General features: G+C 41.9%; 1 protein-coding gene across 4 annotated transcripts in view; it reads left to right on the top strand.

Annotated features, from left to right (window-relative positions):
- The first annotated feature begins 1,180 nt into the window (after positions 1-1,180).
- Positions 1,181-22,534, top strand: part of mctp2b (multiple C2 domains, transmembrane 2b) — a 29,285-nt gene continuing 7,931 nt past the window's right edge. The window contains exons 1-12 of one of the 4 annotated variants that reach the window (XM_076286906.1): positions 1,181-1,293; positions 12,373-12,940; positions 14,641-14,700; positions 15,757-15,877; positions 17,430-17,572; positions 17,684-17,760; positions 17,859-17,973; positions 18,133-18,165; positions 18,504-18,671; positions 18,916-19,046; positions 19,565-19,751; positions 22,521-22,534. The exon at positions 22,521-22,534 is cut by the window's right edge and continues 80 nt beyond it. In XM_076286906.1, the coding sequence (XP_076143021.1) occupies positions 12,461-12,940; positions 14,641-14,700; positions 15,757-15,877; positions 17,430-17,572; positions 17,684-17,760; positions 17,859-17,973; positions 18,133-18,165; positions 18,504-18,671; positions 18,916-19,046; positions 19,565-19,751; positions 22,521-22,534 (1,529 nt within the window). In that variant the 5' untranslated portion in view covers positions 1,181-1,293; positions 12,373-12,460. Of the gene's footprint in view, positions 1,294-6,051; positions 6,147-12,372; positions 12,941-14,640; positions 14,701-15,756; positions 15,878-17,429; positions 17,573-17,683; positions 17,761-17,858; positions 17,974-18,132; positions 18,166-18,503; positions 18,672-18,915; positions 19,047-19,564; positions 19,752-22,520 lie in introns of those variants that run through there. The other 3 variants (XM_076286907.1, XM_076286909.1, XM_076286908.1) reach the window with 3 other exon arrangements.

Here is a 22,534-nt window from a genome sequence, read left to right as displayed (position 1 = left end):
CCTGCTCACTGTCCCTCTGCTCTGTATGCTTGCTTACATTCTCGTTCAAACTCAACGAACTTCAACATGTTGCTGACATATGCTAGCCTACTTGCAATATTGTATTTTTGAAGATTCTACATTGGTGTTACTTTTGCAAAATTGTCACTACCGGCACCCGCCGCAATTTCGTGTAGGCAACTTCGATTAACTTTTGATGCGCTCACAGAATTGTGGCTCTGAGCCAAAATGGGAGGGGTGGGGCCTGACATGAGCTGTTATTGGATCAGTCGAGTGTCAATATGGAAATGTAACCAATGGGCCGCTGATTGTCCTTCCTTTGGGCCGATCATTGGCCAAAATTATGAAATGATTGAAATGAGCCTATTCTATCGGCCCAAAAGATGCGTCGGCCCACCGGGAAAATGCCCGGTATGTCAGATGGCCAGTTCGCCCATGGTCAGTGGTATTGAGAAATGTAGTAGGAGGAGCCTGGTGTATTTGCCAACATCAATGACTGCTGTGATACTAAAAGGAAGGTAGGCCCAGCCCACTACAACTCATTAAACCACTGCAATGGATAGATCAGGAGAGACTACAGGCTGAAAGACCTAGCAGTGTGAGCACAGGGACAGAAAAGACCTGTGTTGGCCTATATATCTGAACATATTATGGAAACGCATTAATGCTGCTGACACTTTGCATGTTGTCTCTTTAACCAGCAGGTGGCATAAACATCATTCCGCAGTAGACATGAGGCACACTATTTCGATAAACATAATGGTGTAATGTTTGTAGGTTAATTACTGTCAGAGGTAGTTTATTTGCAATGGAGTTGTTCAGTGGACGACATATGACAAACAGTGATGGGTCTACAACAGGTATGAGCCAAATTTAACGGTAGGCCTATATGAGTGTATTTTTATTTTTATTTTAGAGAGAGAGGCGGTGTAGCCTAGGCTTTTCGGAAAACTAGTAGCTTCTGAGTTAAAATACAATCTACTGACAAAACTCAACTTAATCATTAAACAGAAAGCTGTAAAACTAATTGTATCAAATCAATGCGAACAGGAGGTTTCACAGTAGCCTCGAAACAGTGCAGGTTTGATGGTTTTACATCGGCCAAACCTGCGCGACACCCGCGGTTACCACTCCCCCTTTAACCCATCCATCAATCATCCTAGTCTCACTTGAGGAAGTCTCGTGTTGACGACACCGCTGTGTACAGATGTTGGCTACTACGGCAATTTTAGAAAACTGTCCGGTATGAAAGTGGAAAAGACTACTTCCTGAAAATGGAAATTTGATCGTCAGGTATGTTTACAAGTATTTGTATAATGCGTAATATGAGACGGGAAATTGCCACTTGAAACAAAGTAGCTAGAAGTTACCGTCCCAGGTGTAAGAGCAGTGTGAGTTCTTATCTGCTGTGTTGGGATGATGATCTTGTCTTGGCTAACAGGTTATATGTCTACCTAATGTTAATTTGAACCTATTGTAGACGGTTAAACAGTGAAAATCTGTCAAATTAGCCATTACTGAAGCGAAGTCATGCAAGTATTAATGGCTTGCTGTTCTCAATAGGCTACCTGACGTAGCCTAATGAAACCCCTTTATGGATTTTGACATCGATAGCTGCGTGGATGTCGTTGGGGCTCTATGATAACCTATTTTATACAGTCTATAATAACTGAATAACTGAAGTGAAACATTTTTTTTGAAAGTTTTTGACAGTCTGACAGTAAGATAATTAATCACTGCCTTACGGAAGTGAGTGTTGCTTCAAATTAATGTTCCTTCGTGGCTCCGTTGATCACCTCTAGGCAAGTTTTTAGGTTTATTTGGTAATTCATTTTGACAGGTTGCTTAGGTATGTGTTGAGGAAGTTTCGCTGAAATATGGAGAAGGAATTAAAGTTGATTTGACTGTATGAACTCATTGGCATTTTCACCTAGGCTATGCATGCGTTTTTTTTTTTTTTTTAATTGAGCGTGCATATGGACTTGAAGTCCGTGTTCAGGGTAGGCCTACGACACAGTTCGTTGATCTGTGAACAAGGGCAAGAAGTGAGTTTATAGTAGTTTGGTCTTGCTTTAGTCCGAGTGAAAGTTAAGTTGCAATAAATATGAAGCATTAAAACAGACACCTGACGTGCTAAGTAAAACTGGTGTTTTAGTTTGAGAGGAGGAAATTATGTGTCTGACACATGATCGATTTCCTTATGTTCTTACTTAATTGTTCCCCATGGTAGTTTGTATGTTGACTTAGTAGGCCTACAGATGCAACAGACACCCTCCCCACCACACACACACACACACACACTCCCAGTCCTAAACATGCCCACAAAGGATTAGTGGTCAATGTGATCTGGGCAATGGTTATGATAGGCCTGGGTTTGGTTTATTTGATGAGAGATTAGCCATCCCTTCCCCCCCAACCCAGATCAAATCTCCCATTCTGGCGACTGTGGCATTTTAGGACTTTGACATAAAGTTAATAATTGTTTAGTGTTTGCGCGGTGTTTGACCTAAATGTTTTATTGATATATTGACGGAAAGGATGTTGTCATCCCATGGAAGATGGAAAATGAGATAAAAAGAGAAGGTAATAGCTTGGTTATTAGTATAGTATAGTATATATACTTTTTTGATCCCGTGAGGGAAATTTGGTCTCTGCATTTAACCCAATCGGTGAATTAGTGAAACACAAACAGCACACAGTGAACACACAGTGAGGTGAAGCACACACTAATCCCGGCGCAGTGAGCTGCCTGCTACAACGGCGGCGCTCGGGGAGCAGTGAGGGGTTGGGTGCCTTGCTCAAGGGCGCTTCAGCCGCAGCCCACTGGTCGGGGCTCGAACCGGCAACCCTCCGGTTACAAGTCCAGAGTGCTAACCAGTGGGCCACGGCTGCCCCATTATTCCATTGTAATGTAATCAAATTTGAATTCCCGTTTTCATTACATTTATGGATGTACAGTATGTATTGTATATTTCTCCTCCATATTTATGAATGTGTGTGGCAGAGAGGGGGAGTGTGTGTGTGTGTGTGTGTGTGTGTGTGTGTGTGTGTATGTGTGTGTGTGTGCGTGTGTGCGTGTGTGTTTGTGTGTGTGTACACCGACTATGTCTCCAGATTGTGGCATCTTTTTTGTCAGTGATGCATTGCTTTTTTGCCATCTCACCCACTCCTTTCAAAACATTTTAGTCTGCCTTAATCCAATCGTCATATTCGGGTCAGGCCACACAGCCCTGGATTCCTGGATTAAGCGTTACCTCTGAAAACAGGGAGGGAAGAATGCATGTTTTCAGCATATGACACCACACTTCCTCATCCAATTCTTTTCTTCTGTAATGTCAGTGTGCCAATCCATATAGGCTTACCTCTGTTTTGTATTGTCCATGTTGAATACACTGGACACACACACACAGACACACACACACACACACACACACACACCATGGTCATGTCATCTTGTGCAAACAGAGCATTTGTACTGAAGTTGGTTGTTTGATCGCAGCTGCTGTGACATTCCATTTCAGATCAACAGCTGATGACATTTTGATGGGGTCAGTGGCAAGGACACGAGACACAGCAACAATTTCTAAACCTGTAAGAAGCTTATGTCCGTGTGCATAGAATTTGTTTGAACCCAGAGAGCTTCACTGTCCAGGTTCTTTAGAGGAAGTGTCTCTGTGTGTGTGTGTGTGTGTGTGTGTGTGTGTGTGTGTGTGTCTGTGTATGTGTATGTGTATGTGTATGTGTGTGTGTGTGAGTGTGTGTGTATGTGTCTGCTATTTGCGCAGGTGCGTTGTCATCCTAGGTAGAGAAGGATGCTCCAACGACACATTCAGATAATGGAGGTTCGTCAGTAGGGCTGCTTCTCTGAGTGCAGCTTAAAGGATTACTCCCACAGCAATTTGTCATCGTGAGGGATGTGCGTCTCCATTTGCCGTTTGTTCATTTCTTTCCCCCCCTCCCATTTCTCATCACATTCCCATGCACTCTCCTCGTACCCTCGATCAGTCTCTGAACGTGCAAGATGGACAGTGAGAAAACTGTGCCTGTGCCTTTTGGGATGATTCCATGACACACACTCAGAGGATTTTACGCAGGATCCCAACACTGATAAAAGCCTCCTTTATTTATGTGATGCACATTTGCCATTTAAATTATTCCAAAGAGGTATAGTGGCTTGTAGTTTTTCAGATGGATTCGAGGCCGAGAATCATTCAGGAATCTGTTTTGTGAAGGGAAATGCGGGGGAAATTTATTTACATCAGGGCGAACAGAGTGTTTTTGTGGTGTTTGGACACAGCATCAGCATGTTAGCCTTGCTCTGCCAATCCTGCATGCCATGATCTCACTGTGGTCTGGAACGGTAGTTGTCACACTGTCAGACTGTGCGCCTTTGCACACGGGAAATACATAATTTTGTGTGCATTGTTTAAAACGCTGTCATCAAAGATCTCATTCACTGGCATTATATTGATGCAAAAAATGCAAAAATTGGAAACCTGTTGCGAAAATCTTTTTGAAAAAGGAGTCAGTATGCTAACGTGACTGGCCAATGTCATGTCTTGCGGAATGTTCCTTCTCATCCATATCCACACAATGTGACTAGCTGTATCCAATTGTAGCATCTCTTTCAGTAGAGTGAAAAACCAAAAACAAAAGCAGCCTTAGTGTAATAGCTCCATCCTCTTCCTCAGTAAAGCCACTCAACTGTTCTTACATTTTGTTTGCTCAGGTTAAAGGAGCATTTCACTGTTGGGAAGATGAATGTGTATTTAAATTAAGTCATTTATGTACTAGAAATGTGGAGTCATCATTGAAGTCAGTGCCTTCTTGACCGAGAAAAAGGCAAAAAAATATTTTTTTGGTTCATGCGGATTAAATCCAACAACTCCCAGAATTCCCTGCCTTTCACTGCTCTTCGCTGCCCTACCAAGCAACTCCACCAGGAAGTAGCCAATGTCGTCTCCAGCCTCTGGCCAAAAAAAAACTCAGATGATGCAAAATAATGATTTTTGCATCATCGGAGGTTTTTTTCCAGACAAAAAATACAGATATCTCTCGTCTCAGGGGGACATGAGGGAGGGAAGAACGGCCATTTGAAAATACTACCAGGTTTCTACTGATACAAAGCTTAATGCTAATCGGTGAAGTATCGCTTTAACTGAGACACATATAGATGAAAACTGATATGCTCTTCTCAGTTACTCAGTTGCAGACTAATATTATAATATCAAAAGGCTGCATGTTATGAGGCTAAATATAAGGAAGTGCCCCTCTCATAAGCAGTAGTAAAAGATTAATCAGAAGTGTTTTCTCGCAGCTCTCACAGTTATCACAGATTACAAACCTGTATTGGCTAATCAAAAACCAAGTGCTGGCCCCGGCCGTGGCGCGACTGGCTGGGGCACCTTCAAGGTACGCTGGCGACCCAGGTTCGATTATTCTAATAATAAATCATCATATTAATAATAATAATGTTCTGTGTAAACTAGAGTAACTACTGCTAACTATAACTGCTACCCATAACTGCTCATCCTCAGAGCCCTGCTATTCAAATGCCCACACACACACACACGCACACACTTATAGCAGATTAGCTCCATGGTTAGATAACAGACCATGTGTTTGGAGTTGTTGGTGCGGCAGTGGGTGGGCACCGAGGGAGATCAGTGCCAGTGCCGATGATGAATGTGTCTGAGGAGATGGAGCCCAACAGGACAAACCCACCTCCACTCTGCCAGTCTGACATGTTCAGTACAAGTCCACTGCAGAGTTTTGGGGCCTTTCCTCCTTTATTGTGCAATGCTTCTTTTTTCATCACCTTCTGTACAATGTGGAAATATACTGAGCTTCAGATGACAGACGAGATCGTGTTGTGCTGTGTTGTGTTCATGACAATTTAGAACAGCTACATGGCATTAGTTGTTCACACTGTTTCCTGTCAGAGCACACTATGTAGATCAGTGTGGAAGAAGGGAGTGGCTCCTGTGAAGGCTTCACTGTTCTGTACAGTTCCTCAGTTCTGTAATGTGTGGCTTTTACACTAGTGCTACATACAACTGCTGGGGATATGATTCATGTTCTACCTTTTCCATGCATGCTTTGTTTGGTGAGCTTTGGTGGAAGCGTGCTACATTTAGTCATCTCGTGTAAGTGTTTTATCACTCTACATGTTTTGTGAGGACCTTTGATCCAAGATAATGTCTTTGATGTAAGGAACTGGATCTTGATTAGAATGAGTTTGCCGCCTGGTATTTGCTATAGTTCTGCAGTTCTAACTGTAGTCAAGTGAAATGTGAATGAGAGATTCCACAGGAACTAGCTTCTGTATTGCGGCAAAATACTGGATCGCAAGGGAGTTTTAAAGGAAGCACATTTTGACATGCCTCAAGATTTCAACAAGCTCACACATGTGCAGCTCTCTCTCTCCTTCTCTCTCTCCTTCTCTCTCTCTCTCTCTCGCACACTCTCCATCTCTCTCCTGTGGCACTGTTATTAGGCCAGTGGTGGGGATTTTGTGTACTTAATAATGACTTCAGATGAAAGCAGTACATTGTGTAACATTTTTTTGGAACATTATTTAGATGAGTCATATTGCTTGACTACGGTTCTGATGTTAGAGGCAGGCTAGAAGGACACGGAAATAGGGGTTTATAGAGTGGAAGTTGTTGTGATATTTTTAACCCTAAACAGAGTAGGCACAGATACACTTCTAATGTGGGACTGATGACTGTTTACATGTTAAGATGATACATGAGGCAACTTTTTGAGCAGGGCATCCACATAACCAGTTCCATTTGTTCTGATTGGATGATCATGAAAATGTGGCTACTGATGATTGAAGTTTAAAAAAAAAAAATGGTGCTCAGTATTAATGGGAACATGCCAGAACCACAGTTGCATGCAAGTCTATCTAGCACAGCTAATATTAAAGTTGCTTTGAATCTAAGCAATGCCACGCGTTTTTTTAGGCTAAAACATTTTATGTCACTTACTGCAAACATCACCTAACCAACCACTAGGTGTCTGTGTCCTGAATACACTGTAAAAAAAACGCGATCTCTGTGGACAGCCCAGGTTCCAAAAACGCCAACAAAAACAACCTGGGCAAACCTAGCCCATAAAAACATGACAAACTGTTCCAGCAAATCACAGAGACGAAATGCGCGTTTAGGAGAGTTTCAATTGCACGGGAGCAGCATGGGAGGGAGGGGGAGGAAGTAGCAGCTCTCTGTTTTGTTTAAAAGTCAACAGAAGTGACGTTACCCAGCATCGCTTAGAGTGAATCACACTCGCCTCCCGTCTAAGTTTGTCACCCAGCAAAGCTAGATATGAATGTGTCTCCATGTCATATTCATATTTCAGATTCTAAATTAAATCAGGTCCCTGGCTCTCTAAAAGAGCCTCTTGGGCTGTAACTTTTACAGACAGTCTTACAGCTACCATTGAAGTTCTAGTCAACTCTGGTCTGAGTTTGACGGGCATAGCAACAATAACTAAGGGCGTGCCTAAAGGCGGCTTTTGTGACCGGTCACATTGACCAGCAACATTGCTCGAAAAGTTGCCTTGTGTATCTCAGCTTTAGTGAGGCTTGATATCACTTACAAAGTTGAGCTCCCTGATTAAATACTAAAAATATGTGTTGTTCACACTGATAATTATGGTGAAACGAAGTGCGCTGCAAGTACCAGGATGGTGTAGGCTACTCATAATGGTGAAAAAGTAGAGCGTGCGATGCTGGACACTTTTCGCCCTCAATTGTCACTATCTTGGCGACACAGCAGAAGAGGAGGGGCCATTTCCAAACTTGTGATAATTGTGGTTGAGGAAGCTGGAACAGCTAGCCTGACGAGCCAGAACCACATTAAAATGTACTCACCATTCGCAGTGCGAGGGGCGGGATAATTGGTTGTCTTTCAAATTCCCTCTGCACGCAATAGGATAGCGCTACAACTCATGAGTCCCATGTGTTTTCCCACCAGCGGAGCTAGTTGGCTAGTTCAAACTTTTGCCAACTTAAAAAAAGCTTAACTCGTGTCACGCTGTTCGCCAACAGCAACATCCACCTTCTTTGTTTTCAAGTAGCAGGGAATTCACGCCGAACCGTTTTTTAACTCTGCCATCAATCATCATGTTAAGTCTGCCTAATTTTTCCAGCTCGCAAGCCAACTAGAGTTGCTAGACTAGACTAGGCTAGGGTGCGTCTAGATTTCTAGGCTATGGAACAGCAGCAATGGAAGACACAGATGCACAAGCAAGTTATAACAGTACAGGGTTTGACAAAGTGTGACCGTGTCACTCTTTAATAGAGGACACCAGTAATGTTAAAATGTTGTGATCGTCATTTCCACAGAGTTGGTGTTAAATTTGACACTAACACTACCCTGTTGAAATTCACACACTACACGAGTAAGCACACAGAACGCAGAGCGCGAGGGCCCTGCATTACAGTTTTTCTCGACTGGGATCCACTTGGTCTTCATGTACACCCTCCTTGCACAACTGAAGTCATCTCTTGCGAATATGTTCACATGTTTCCATTGGGTTCACACATTTCTCACACCCCCAGTTACAGTTTTTTCTGATTGCTTAAGCACATTTTTTGTTACTATGGCTTTTTTTGCTAAACTCTACACACAAATGGCAAAACCTCTCACCCAATCAGCAAAACATTGTAGTTCTCTTGCAAAAGCTAACACACCTTGCTTACAGTTTTTTACAATTGTTTACACACGTTTTCAAAACTCTGTGTCTATTTTTCAAAACTCCACACACAAAACCCACAACTGCTCACACAAAATGCAAAATGCCCAAAATCTCCAGCAAAATGACACACAACATTCAAAATGTCAAAAACACATGTTTAAAGCAAACATTCGCCTCAGATTACAAACACTTTTGTCATAATATGACATTTTGGATACATCATGTACACACTGTTGCTCAAAACCGAAAGCTCTTCTGTCTTATGCTTTCTATATGTATTTCCATACAAGAGTGAAAGTTACAATATCATCAAAGAGAAGTTGAAATACACAGTAAAAATGCAAGCAATATTGAAACCAAAAATGGTGATTTTTCCCAAATAATTTGCTGTTGTGAATACAGTATTTTACAGCAAACAAGAAAAAAAGCAAAGAAGAATACAGTGACCACCAGATGTACATGGAGTTTTGAAAACACTGATTTAGTTTTTTTCTAAAGACAAGTGTGTGTGGGAGGGGGGGGGGGGTCGTGTACAGTATGTATTCATAGGCCTATAGACCCTTTCAACTGCAGAAACAAACAATCCTACAGTAAGCGTTCCTAAGGCATTTCTGGAGGCACAGAAAAATGTATTGAGCTAATGGTACTGTAACATGGGGACAAACAAAAATAGAGTAAAAAGACAAATTTTACATGAAGTCAACTTTTTGTAGAACATTACTGTAAGCTAAAGTCCGATTACTGTAATTTTCAAAGTATCTGCATTGGTTCTGAATATTTCAACCGGAAATCCTCTAGGAGCAGATTGAAAGGGTCTATACCTATATAGAGAGTATATCTATTCATAGACCTAATACAGTACTAAGGCAATGATTGGATGGTGTTCAGTAAAGTAAAGAGTGTTTGCACATGTGAAGAGAAAGAGTGAAGCACTGGTGATTTAGTGTGGCATTTTGATGGGTTGTGTTTGAAGAACGAAATCAAGTTACTTCCTGTTAGATTTTTGTGTGTTAGGTAGAAAATTGTGTGTGGTGTTTTGCAAAATGTGTTTTAGTCAATTGAAAACTGAGTCAAACACTGAGAATTAGTATATGGTTTTGCAGATTTGGTGTCGGGTTATGAAGTTTGGAGGACATGTTTAGAAAATTGTGTGACAAGCAAAGATTTTGTGTGTAAGCAGTTGAAAAAAACTGTAACTCTTCACACCTTCGTAAAAATGGTGTTTTCGTATCTAACAGTAAACACAAACCATCACAATAGTAAGCACACAATGTGCCAACAACACACTGATGGTATGAATAAAAAACACATCTGGCTTTTGCTTTCTCTGTGCACAAGGTAGACTATGTCAGTTTGAGGTCATACTTTTGTCATAGTTCTGTAAACATACAGGGATCCAAACTTCAAGTATTACAGTAGTGTTTATTTACACACATCAAAACAAACACAAGTGTGTTTTTCCAAGTCAAAACACAAAATAGCATTTCACTGAGACAACACAAATCAGTCTACATCGGGTCGTCTCTCTCAAAATTCTGTCTACATCACATGCAATGTCCTAGTCCAAGGCACCGGGAAAAATATATTCTGGAATGACGTATCCAGGCCTGACATGACAATATCCCCACATGTAGACTGTTTTTTTGTCTGTAAAAGGGCTATTTCTTTCTCTTCTCACTCTTCCTGCTCACTCCATTGTACCCATTGTACATTACCTGTGGCTTATTTATAGTGCTTAGGCTGATTGCAAAGTGAACTAATTATCTAAAACAGTTTTCACATAAGAAAGTGTGCCAGAGAGTTGGCAAAATAGTGTAAATAATAGCCATTGTGCCTACAGTTGTGCAAAGTGTGTGTAACAAAATTGCAAACTGAGTGCAAAGCAGTGTTTGTGCTTTTAGTTTTGCGAACTCAGTGAGTGGTTTTGCCATTTGTGTGTAGAGTTTTGCAAAAAAAGCCATAGTTACAAAAAATGTGTTTAAGCATTCAGAAAAAACTGTAACAGCAAGCAGCGCGACTTAAAACAGCGCATCGGTATTTTGCTGGTCACCGGCGCATTTGAAGGAATCTGCTTGCATGCAAGACTATGGAACAGGTACTAAACCATGCTTTAGCAGAGTTTATAGCCTACACGCATCTGCACTCGTCTATTATTTAAACTCATTGGCAAAGTGAAACTAACTTCACCATGGTCTCATAGTCAACGACAAAACAGTTATACACAGAACTTTACTTTCACTATTGACTGACAATAGGTTACCATTGAAAACATAGCCTGAAAAATGCAACACTTACCCCAATAATGACTGAATAAAAAACCTAAGGACATTTATCCTGCAGAGGAGTTGCTGCTTACATCTCATGACAGTGCGTCCGCTGTGCTCCATATGTGCCTCGCTATAGACCAGGTTTTTCTTGGTCAGTGGCGTAATGCTTTTTAGATAGTGTAGGATAGTGATTTTTAGATCAAGCGCCAGACCACACCTTAGGTCGTTAATTGCCACACCCCTGAGCGCATTGTTCAATAAAAGTGACGCGCATGGCGAAAAACTCAAGTGTAAGCTTTGCGTTGTGATAACAATATGCTTTGCGCCGGGCTTTTGATCGTCATATTAGAGCCCTGAATTTCTGATACACCTGTGTGAAACTCTAATACACCTGTGTGAAATTCTTCAATCAGCAATCATTCATCATCATAACAGATACCATGTCTGTTCTGTGTTGCTATTTGCAAGTATGGATCTAAGGCACATTTAGAGAAAGTACTGTATTGCCTATTTGGTGAAGAAAACAATACAAAAGCTGCCACGTCTGTGTTTACTGTAGGTGTGTTTAAAAAAAAAAAATGATACGTTGTAGTTCAATGAAATGTGTCTTGTCTAGGTGCTTACTGTAGGTCTTACATGTCAATGTTAGTGTGGTCAAAATGAATCCAAGACAACTGGTGTGAGACTGCAGCTTTATTCACAACGCCGGGAGCATGTTACCCACACGGAAAATCACAAGTTGTCACCCTCCAGTGATCACCTAACCATCTGGTATTTTAACAGAGATAAGAAATGTTTACGACCCGCCATCCTCCACAGTTCGGTGACACAGGGGTTATTTTAGCTTTCCTAAGTCAAAACATTCCAACATAGGAGTTCCAGAAAACACAAGGGTCAGAGTAAGAAGATAACAATTAGATTTCACTACATGTATATAAGGTATACTAAACCATCAATGAGAGAAATAAAAAATTATCCCACAGTAGTTACATCTTGGGAGGAATGAATACAATTAAGAATGGCACAGACAGCAAAAATGAAGGCTGAAACTCATCATTTTGAGAAGAGTGTTTAGCATTTTGTTGTGCAGTGTGTAATGACTGATTGAAAGCGAGCAGTGATTTGACTACAAGTTGACCTGTGTGTAAACTGTTTTGACAATGTGATGTCAGAGTTGACGCTAGCATTGAAGCGATCGAGAAAAACTGTAAAGTGTACTGACAGAAGCATGCTGGTTTGGAACAGAGTGCAAGATTGCATTGTGTAAGATTTGAATTAACTGCTGTTTGTTATTATGCTAATTAGTCATTCGTTTTGCAGTAGTAACTGACCAATTTTAAGTAATGAAAGTTGTTGTAGAATCCTATAGTGATACTACTGGGTGTGTTTCTTCCTCTTCCAGGTATCAGTGAGAGTCAACGCCAGCTCCCCAATTGGAGAGGTGACAGACCCCACCCAGCTTTTCCTGTCCCGTTCCCCTTCCCCCCACCATGGAGCCAAAAAAGAAGGTGTTTGGTAACCTGAGGCAGAAGGCCAGGCCCTTGCTCAGCTACATGCGGGGTGGCCGCAAGAGCCCTAGCAAGCCGGAGGTGCGTCCAGAAGGGGTGCTGAACCACAGGATGAGTGCGTCTGTGCCGGACATCCGGAACTTGCGCCACTCCTCCGGCGCCGTGGACACTGGGCTGGACAGCCCGTCCCAGAGCAACCCCGCCACCCCACTCCTCAGGCCCCATTTGGGCTGGAGAGCCGTGACCGCCACTGCTCCCTCTGCTGGGCACAGCGTGCCGGATGGACCCCGCACGCCCAAGGCCTGGGCGTCCACGGAGGTGGTCAGCCGAGGATATCCAGAGGAGCGGGTCTCCCTGGGGCGGCGGGAGTCGCTGGAGGACGGCCCGCAGGCAGCAGCGCAGCATGGAGTCCTGCTCAGCACCGAGCTGCCCAGCGTGGAGGTGTCAGAGGATAAGAGTGAGGTAAGAGTGCTCTCCTGTGTGTGTGTGTGTGTGTGTGAGGGAGAGAGAGAGAGATAGAGAGAGATAGATAGAAGGTCAAAACAATCCTATATCCTATACTTGTGAGATGCAGAGAAAGAGACAGTAAATGTGTGTGTGTGTGTGTTTGTGCATCAGCGAGTCAGAGAGAGCTTGAATTCGAGAGCTAGAGAGAGATAAAGAGTTCATGTATGCTTCACAATGGTCCATTTCATACTTAATGATATGACACTGGGGTGGCACTATCGTCACAGAAATGAGACTTGGGCTGAGGCCGATGGCACATACATGATATACAAGACATACTGTACATGTAGTTTACATGGAAATGTTTGTGGGAGGATTATATTTCCATGGTATTGTCTGGAGGCTGTCACATGATCTGTTGGGTGATCTTTGTCAATGCACAGTAGCCTACATGTCAAATTGAGCAAGTCATTTGATGAAGGGCAGGTTGAGCAAGTTGGCTTTGTTTCTCTGTCCAGCTGGTGTACGGTCATCCTACTTCTCTCTTTCTTTGTAGCCCCATGTTTGTACTACTGCAGGCAGTTCTCAATTTCGGACTTCTTCTCAAATTGATGGGTCATTCTGAAGTTGCATAAATCATTATTACAGTGGCTTCCCGAAATGATGTTACCACAAACAGTGATGAACTCTGTAGTGGTTTAAAAGGAACAGACTTTATAGGTCTATTTTACATACACTTTACACAGACTTTTATTCTATACAACTGCAGCTGCTCTACACTGCACTGCAACTGTGTACAGAGAATGAACGTTTGTGTAAAGTGTATGTAAACTTGGTCAAAAAAGGTGAACTAGAGAAACACAGTATGAATATGAAGCCAGCAAATGCACACCTTAGATATGTGAGTATGACTTGTCTTTGGATATTGCTAACTGGTGTGAACATGATATCATTGGAAGACACATGGAGGACATTGTGCATCATCTTACAAATGTTTTGGATGCCTGCTGTTGTGGATTTTTGTAGGAACAAAAATTGAAAGCTTAACTCAAGGAGTGAAAGGAGTTCAGTTATAATGATTAAATTACAGAAATGTATCAGTCTCATAAATTATTGAGGAAATAGATGCAAGACTTAATTAGTAGTTGCTTTGTATGCTGTGACAACAAAGATATTTACGACAACTCCAAGTAATGGAGGTGACCCTTATTAAATCAGCCAGGTTCACGTTTTTGGCTTGCGGTGTGGCCAAACTGAAAAACAAACATTTTATCGAGTCCATTAGCAGACACTTGCAGAGTCATTAGAGACACACTTTTCTGTTGGAGAAGCAGTGCTCTCTGACTGACAGTCAACTGAAAGCACCTTTTATCTGACCGTTAAAGGCCTCTAGTTCTTACGTAAGCCATCCTACCCTATGTGTTTTCTTTTTATAACACAGAACTTTATGGTTTTATTTGCTTTTAAGGTGTGCCGTGTTTTAAAACTGTGGCTTGACATTCCCAGTGTCCCGTTGTGAAGGAATTTTTTAATAACCACGTTAAGACTCATATCCCATGGGTCAGGCTCAGAAGTGCACCGCGCGGCCCTCTAGATTAATCAGCCAGTAGTTGACCTGCAAGGAAAGTCCATTTCAGCAAGTCAGTTTCAACAAGATGCGTGGAAACTCTGTAAGGCTGTGTTAGGCTGTTCTCATCATGCACCTGTTTTTGCAGAACCCGTTAGAAAGCAATGGCCAAGAGATGCCGACAGTTAAGGACCTTGATAATAATAGTGTAAGTATGTTTTTAAAAATGCTCCAGTAGCATTAATCAAGCAGTTATTGATTAATGGACATAAAAAGTTCGAACAAATATTGACTTATTGGAGTATGTTGTGTAATTCTGCAAATGTTTGTGCAAGAAACACACTGAAAGAATGTACAGTAAACAGTGTAGTTTAGAGTTTGACCGGCTGCTTTTGTGGACAGTTGCCAGTGCTTTCCCTTTGCTGGCTTTGCAATAGGGATGCACAATATTGGAAAAGTGGAAAGTGGAAAATTTCTGCCAATATTTGATATGCTGATGCTTTCAAACTCATTTTAACCTATTGCCAATACAATATACATTTTTTTAAATTATTTCCTCTAAAGTCTCTCTTGTACTAGAATGAACTTGTTACTCTTATTGTGATGGCTTAGTTGTTGCAGATACAGGCATGAAACTATACTTTATACATTACTATAAAGAAATGTAGACAATCACCAAAATAAGGAAATCATTGCAACATGATGTAGATGTAAAACATATGAAATGTTCATATAAAAATGTAGATCTCATCATATTTGAACTGATTTGTATGAAGTTTCCTCTAAAACCCAAATAGGTTGTGCTGATTTGGTGTGCCAGGAATATCTGCAGAAATGTTCACATCTGCCGATGCCAGTAATGCAACTATTAAGCGATTATCTGCCGATACCAGTGTCCTACTGATAATATTGTGCATTCCTACTTTGCAATGTCATGAATTAATTTGGCACAATGAGAGAGACGCTGTAGAGAAGGGACTTGTATCCCTCTGCATAGCAGCTCTCTGGTGCATTTGGGTCCTGTGATGTTTGATTGATATTACTAAGGGGATTAAATGTGACCGCATGACCTGGTGGCGCCTACTCCTCCAGGCTTATGACTGGAAACAAATATAATTTATGCATGTCAATATTAACTTGGATATCATGCACACATAGTTTATACAAGCATCTGAGTTACAACTCAAGCACATCACCCTGTTGTCGGGCTAAGAGTGTCATGGAGGTCGGCGACATTTCACTGACTAGCTCTGGACCTCCTCAGTCCCTAGATGTAGGAGGTGAGAGCCTGTGTCTCCCCGAGCACCTGCGCGACTCTCCGAAGACCTACCTCCTCAATATCAACCTCAAGGAGGGCAGGAACCTGGTCATCAGAGACCGCTGTGGTAAGACCTCTTCACCTCCTCTGATTGGTGTGAACATTTGATGTACAAACCTGCCTCCCTCTGAGACTACACCGGCGTAGACATGACAGGGTACGGTATCACACATGAGGGCATAGTAAGGCATTGTGATTTGGGCTCTAAGGAATGTATACTCTTGTTGTGGTGACGTCTCAGTCACAACAGTTGAAAGGGAAGAGACACGTTGTATGGTCTGGACAGCATTCCAAGGAGGCATATTTAAACTTGTTGCCAACCACACCCATGAAACACCTAATGCGTTGCTACTCATGCCATATGCTTCAATCTCCAGACTCCTGTCAGGATTAGAAATCATGTAAAACATCTAGGACATTTTGTATAAGGTTGTTAAACAATGGAACATCTAAATCACGCACCATGCACTTTCATTTAGGGAGACCATATACTGTTACTGTTATACTTTACATGTGCAGTGTGCTGCTGGCATACTGTCATGTAGTACTTAATTTATCCCATTCTATAATGATCTGTTATGCTTTCCATGTATTCTATAATGATCTAGAATGCCTTTCCCCTTCTTTAAATGATAATGATGATGCAAATAATAAGAACTACCGGTATTTCAGTTTTGCAAAGAAGGCTGTAACAAGACTGTATTTAGCACTTGGATTTTTAGATTGGACTTGCATCACTTTTCATGTGTGAAAGTTATGGAGGTCTGGAAACAAACAGGAATGTTTGGGATATTGGTTATGGTTATGGTTATGGGGTTTGGCAGACACTTTTGTCCAAAGCCACACACAAATACAAAAACAATATATAATATTTAAAATTTAACAGGGAACAGATTAGAATGTTGGTCAAACTATAATAAGGAGAATAGCAATAATAAACAACAATGTAAATTCAATCAATAGCCTAATAAAATAAACATTAAAGGGGAACATGAGTGTATGAGGAGGGAAGAGTGAAAGGATGGTTGGCTGTGGGAAACAGTGACATCTGCTGGAGGAAGTTCAAGAGAGAGCAAACCTACAGTATAGCCCTCATGTGTACTTAAAAGTTCTGCATTAGATATTTGTTTAATTTTTTGCAAAAACAGGCCTTTGCTTCTGTTCTAACATGTATGGCTGTTTGACCCCCCACTGTCGACTCCAGGGCAGTGCTACCTGGTGGGTTATTGTTAGGGTTAGGGTGGGGGTTAGGGTCAGGGTTAGGCAATGGAGCGCTGCCCTGAAGTCACTGGTGGCAGAACTGCCTTGAAGTCGACAGTGGGGGCCCTCAATTTCAAGCTTTTCATGTTTTGGTCCTCATCTTTTAGAACAAACTTGCTGTTGATTGATCATATTTCAGGAAACCATGAAAGCCACAGTTTTGCTTCCTGATATAGATCACCAAACCACATCCTCTTAGCACTGTTACTTCAGACACCGTTAGTCTGAGTTAGCCAGTGACCAAGCTACCATTTACAACAAAGATGTCAATTAATTTGCTGTAATTGTATACTTAAGTATTTGGGAAGCATACTGGCTTTGGAGTCAGAAACCTATTTTGTTGTCTTACATATCCATAGGGACCAGTGACCCCTATGTAAAGTTTAAATTGGATGGGAAGACACTATACAAAAGCAAAGTGGTGTACAAGAACTTGAATCCGGTTTGGAATGAGTCCTTCGCCTTTCCTGTCCCCGACCTGGACCAGAAACTATTTGTGAAGGTAAGACCTGGTCTTGTGCAATACAGTGCATCACACAGTTATGACTGTGCAGTGGAATTTATGCGGTAAACGCTATGTATTTAAAAGACCTTCTCCAACGCTCTCTCTCAGGTTTACGATCGAGACCTTACAACAGATGACTTCATGGGGTCCAACAGTGTGGCCTTGGATGAACTTGAACTTGAAAAGTACACGCCAGAACCTACTTAAAAACATGTTCCAGAGAACGTACTGAGAATTAAAGCATTGGATAGAATAACAGTGTTGGCCTCTTCCTCTTACCCAGAACGCACCAGTTGGTGTTGGACCTCAGCGACCCCAACAGCCTTGAAGAGGACATGGGCGTGATCGTCATAGACATCAGCTTATCCCTGCGGGACGGGGAAAGCAAGAAGAATGCAGTAAGGCTTTCTTTCATTCTTATTCCTGGAGCACATGGTTCTTATTTCCTGGAGCACATGGTTCTGTCCAATAACCTCATTGTGGTTTGACTTGCATCTCTTCTTTCCCACTGACTAAATTGTGTTGGTTTTGCCTCTCCCATCCATACACCCATGTAGAAGACGACACCAAAGAGGAAAAAAAGCATGCGGGTAAACACTGACTTGTTTTGACATTTAGATTAATGTAGACCTTTAACTATGATAATCATCATCATTTTAATCTTAATCATAATCATGATTATAATCTTAATCGTGATACATTCAAATTATGTAACACTTTTCTAAAGACACTTTACATCAAAATAGACCACCCACAAGATTAAAAATACAGTTATCAAGTTCCTCTTCACTATAACCCTTATACTCACTCTCTCTTCTACTAACTCACTCTCACGTGAATAACAGTGTGTGTGAACAGAATCTGTAGCTAATTAGCGCATGTGATGAAGGGGAGCTTGATGGTGACCCTCTGTTCTCCTGTTGTCCAGTCGGGGCCGTCCCAGCAGTACAAGCGTCTGTCGGAGAGCCTGAAGAAGGGGCAGCTTTGGTGTGGTGTGTGGACCATCGCCCTGGTGGAGGGCCAGGATCTGCCTGAGGACGGCCCGGGAGACGTGTTTGTGCGCTTCAAACTGGGAGAGCAGAAGTACAAGAGCAAGGTAACCAGGCTGCAGCAGGCACAGATGATTGACAGCTTGCTGTCTCCCCTCCACCTGTAGAGGAAGTATCCAAGAATTTTGTAATTCAGTGTATTGCTCATCATCATAGGATGTTAGCAAGAACATATTTTATTGATTGATAATTGATAACAGAATGATGATTTAGCCCATTAAATTACATATTTGTTCAGTCGGTCTTGATGGAGTTGCAAGTAAAGTACTTCCTTGTGCATGTTTTTATCAGAGCCACTGCAAAAAAGCCAGACCACAGTGGAGAGAAAGATTTGACTTCAACCAATTCCCAGACGGGCCGTGCATTCTGGAAGTGGAAGTTTGGTCAAAAGAGGGTCGCAAATATGAAGAATGCTATGGGATGTGAGTCTGATTTCTTGACTTCTGAGCAGAGTTTATGAAAAGCTAATCTAAGCACCTGTTAGATCACAATGCAGGCAATACAATATTTATGGGTCTCATATTTCACAGAGTACTTGAACAGAGTACAGTACATGTTGTCTGCTGTGGGCTGCTTTGGTAAAGGCAATGAGTTCAAGGAGGAATGTCAGCTCTGTGTGTGGCCATTGCCACGACCTCTCACAGTTATGCATCTCCAGTTATGCTTGGGGAGTGGTGCTCAATGAACCCATAGAGGTCAAGGCTGAGACCGGTGTGTGTGTGTGTGTGTGTGTGTGTGTGTGTGTGTGTGTCTGAGGATGTGAACGTGTATCCACCTTTCTGTCTGTCCTTGCAGGTGTCTGTTGCAGGCGAAATGGGTGTTTCTGCTTTCACACAGATGTATGATTACAAAAATATCCTCTGTGTGCATATCGCACTGAGGTGTCCATAGCTACAGCCCTAACCCTGCAGTGTCTGGTTCTCCTTTCTGTGGCATGCAGGTGTGAGGTGGACCTGTCCGGTGTCTCTGTCAACCAGCCGCAAGTGTACACGCGGCCACTGAACCAGGGGAGAGGTCGCGTCCTCTTCGTGGTCACGCTCAACGTATGCAGCGGGGTGTCAGTGTCCGACCTGGATGCAGCACCCCTGGAGGACCAGAACGAGAGGGAGAGTGTGTGCAACAGATATGTGAGTCGTTTCCCTCACCCTGTCTGCTCCCTCACACGGGTGGCTCTCTCTCAGTTTTGCTCCCTGTGACCCTGGAGAGAAGGCGTAATATAATGTACACTCTTAAAACGAATGTGTCGTGTTGTTTCTAACACATTGCTTTTGTTATACTTCATCATCACTCATCAGGGCTTAAATTTCACTGCTGGATTGCGGGTATTGCGCATAATTTGTTCAAGTCCCGCAACTCTAGCCATCATAATGCGAGAAATTCCCGCATACACTTTTACAGCCTGTCTGATGACGTTAATATAATCATGAAGTGGCGTGAATGAGGTGCTATTGACCGGACGGATCAACTACCGAGTTGAATTGAACATAGCCTCATGCAGACGCAGACACACACACGGAGAGAGAGAGAGAGAGAGAGAGAGAGAGAGAACCACTTTGCGCTTACGCAAATAGGCTACGCAACCATGGCAAACTTTTACATCTGGAAAGAGCTCCTTGGTAACTATCCTGTTAGCTCAGGTCACGTCAACACTTGATCCCAGAAAGATTGTCTTCGACTTGTTAGTTTTTTGAACATTTATTTTATCTAATGACATAGAAAACATAATGAATTGCGTCCACATATCCTTATGCACTATGCACAACTTTTATTCACTAGCGACTAGCCTAAAACCGTCAGGCTGAAGGGAGGCTAATTACTCTCACGTATTTCTTAAAGTGACAGGCACTCAATTACACCTACTCATCACCAATGTGCACTCAATTAGACCTACACACCACATTAAAGATATGCCTGTGTGTAATAGTTTAAACGTCAATATGAAGCATTCAAATTAGTAAATATGTTTAGCTACTAGTAATTACTAGTAAATTGCTATACATTAAAAAATACATTATTAACTAAATAGACTCTATATGAATTTACAAATATATGGAATAGAAACAAATCAAATAAGCAATCATTTTCAGTGTGTTTTTGTGTGCGTGGAGAGAGTCAAGCAGAATCTAGGATGTCCACTGTTGTGAATATACAGTATATATTACTGTCAGAGTGGTGGGGGCCCCAAAATCAAACACATTTTTAAAAAAGTATTGAAGAAGTATCGAAATCGCAATTCTTGACTTGGTATCAGAATCGACCCCCCCCTCCCCCCCAAATTGTGTAAATCCCCCCTACATGAATAACCTAAGGGGGGAATTCCCCCCCCATTTTGAAAAATGAATTTTAAGCCTTGACTCTCACAACAAATGTGTTGAAAATAACACAGTTGGAATCTTAAGGTCTGTTCAGGGATGTTTTTAGGTCATGATACTTGGGGGCAACGTTTTAAGCCATGCTGTGTAACCACATTCCATGTGTACCATGTATTCTAATCGGATGACCATGGTAATTTGCCTACTGGTGAAAAGCCGTTGCTCCAATATCAATGGGAACATTCCAGAACATTGCCCAGCAACATTGCTTCAAAAAGATGCCTTGTGCATCAGCTTTGTATTCCACCTCTAGATTCCTTGTGTATCAGATTTTTAGAGTGTTTAGAATTCTGTTTAGAAGTTTGAAATGGGTAGCTCCAGTCTTTATTTATGACGGGTTAATCTTCACCCAAAATCTTGTAAAACACTTTGCAAACTCACACCTGTGACCACATTCCATCTGTTAAGTGAACCACACACCGACGCTGGCATACCATTATTGGATAAATTATTGCACCTTTGTTTCTATGTCTTTACTTTATGGCTCCTTGCCAGACATAGTAACCATACACAAAGGCACAAAGGGGAGCTGTTCTAAAATCACTGTAACCGACTGATAACTTATTGCTTAAATATGTATTGAAATGTTGTACAAGCTTGTTCTGTAAGGGTTCTGTATACTATATACAGAGGTGAAGCACATTTAAGGTTTTGTTCTGCTATAACAGGTTTTGCAGGTGAAGAATGCTCAGAGTCTGTGGGGGCCCCAAGCAAAAATTCCAAGGGGGCCCTACCGACAAGTGTTATCACCATTATGTTATACCACCATTAGGTTATTATGTTAAATAATAAAAATACAAAAAGCGTATTATAAAATTTCTTATATTTTGACATGTATCTCACCACTGCAAGCTGGACTTGCCTTACATGTGTGTGTAGAGCAGACTGTCCTGAATCTGGTGGAGGATTCTCTGGGGCTTGTCAATTTACAGACATATGTGGTGTGCGCCTTACAGAAATAAATGGCATTTTTTTATTTAGTGATGAGAAATGACCTTTCTGAGTTGTGTGGGAACACCTAATAACTTCATTGAGTAGCCTAGGCTAAATGCCAAACTCCGATGTTGATCCGTCATCACTGCAGCCTCGATTGACGTTTACCACAGTAGCCAAAATATGTGCGGATTCTTTGAACTCTTTTGAACACAGATCCGCTGTTTATAAGGCCATAGCATAGGGCCTACATATGTACAGATGTATTGTTTGTACAACAACAGGACAGGAGCACGCAAAATACATCATTCAATCTCTATGGACGAAAATCTCACTTGTCCCACCGGCAAACGCGCTAAAGACCAGGTCGGGGGCCCCCTAGCGGCTCGGGGCTCCAAGCAGTTGCTTGGTTTGCCTGTTGACAAGGTGCGCCTCTGAGAATGCTGTGTGTATAACATGTTACACAAGACACTTTTTAAATCTATGGATAATGAAATGCTGTGGGTGAAAGTTACTTTGTATAAAAAGTAAAAGGCAGTTTTTTTTACCCAGATCAAACAGTTCTGCTCACTTTTCTATCTTGCCCTGCAGGCTTTCCGGAACTC

Source organism: Alosa pseudoharengus, unplaced genomic scaffold, assembly GCF_046254945.1.
Source record: "Alosa pseudoharengus isolate Yale_2024_CS ecotype anadromous, Long Island Sound unplaced genomic scaffold, YU_APseudo_1.1 YU_APseudo_1.1_scf_16, whole genome shotgun sequence".
NCBI lineage: Eukaryota > Metazoa > Chordata > Actinopteri > Clupeiformes > Clupeidae > Alosa > Alosa pseudoharengus.
This window is presented reverse-complemented; position numbering and strand designations above follow the sequence as displayed.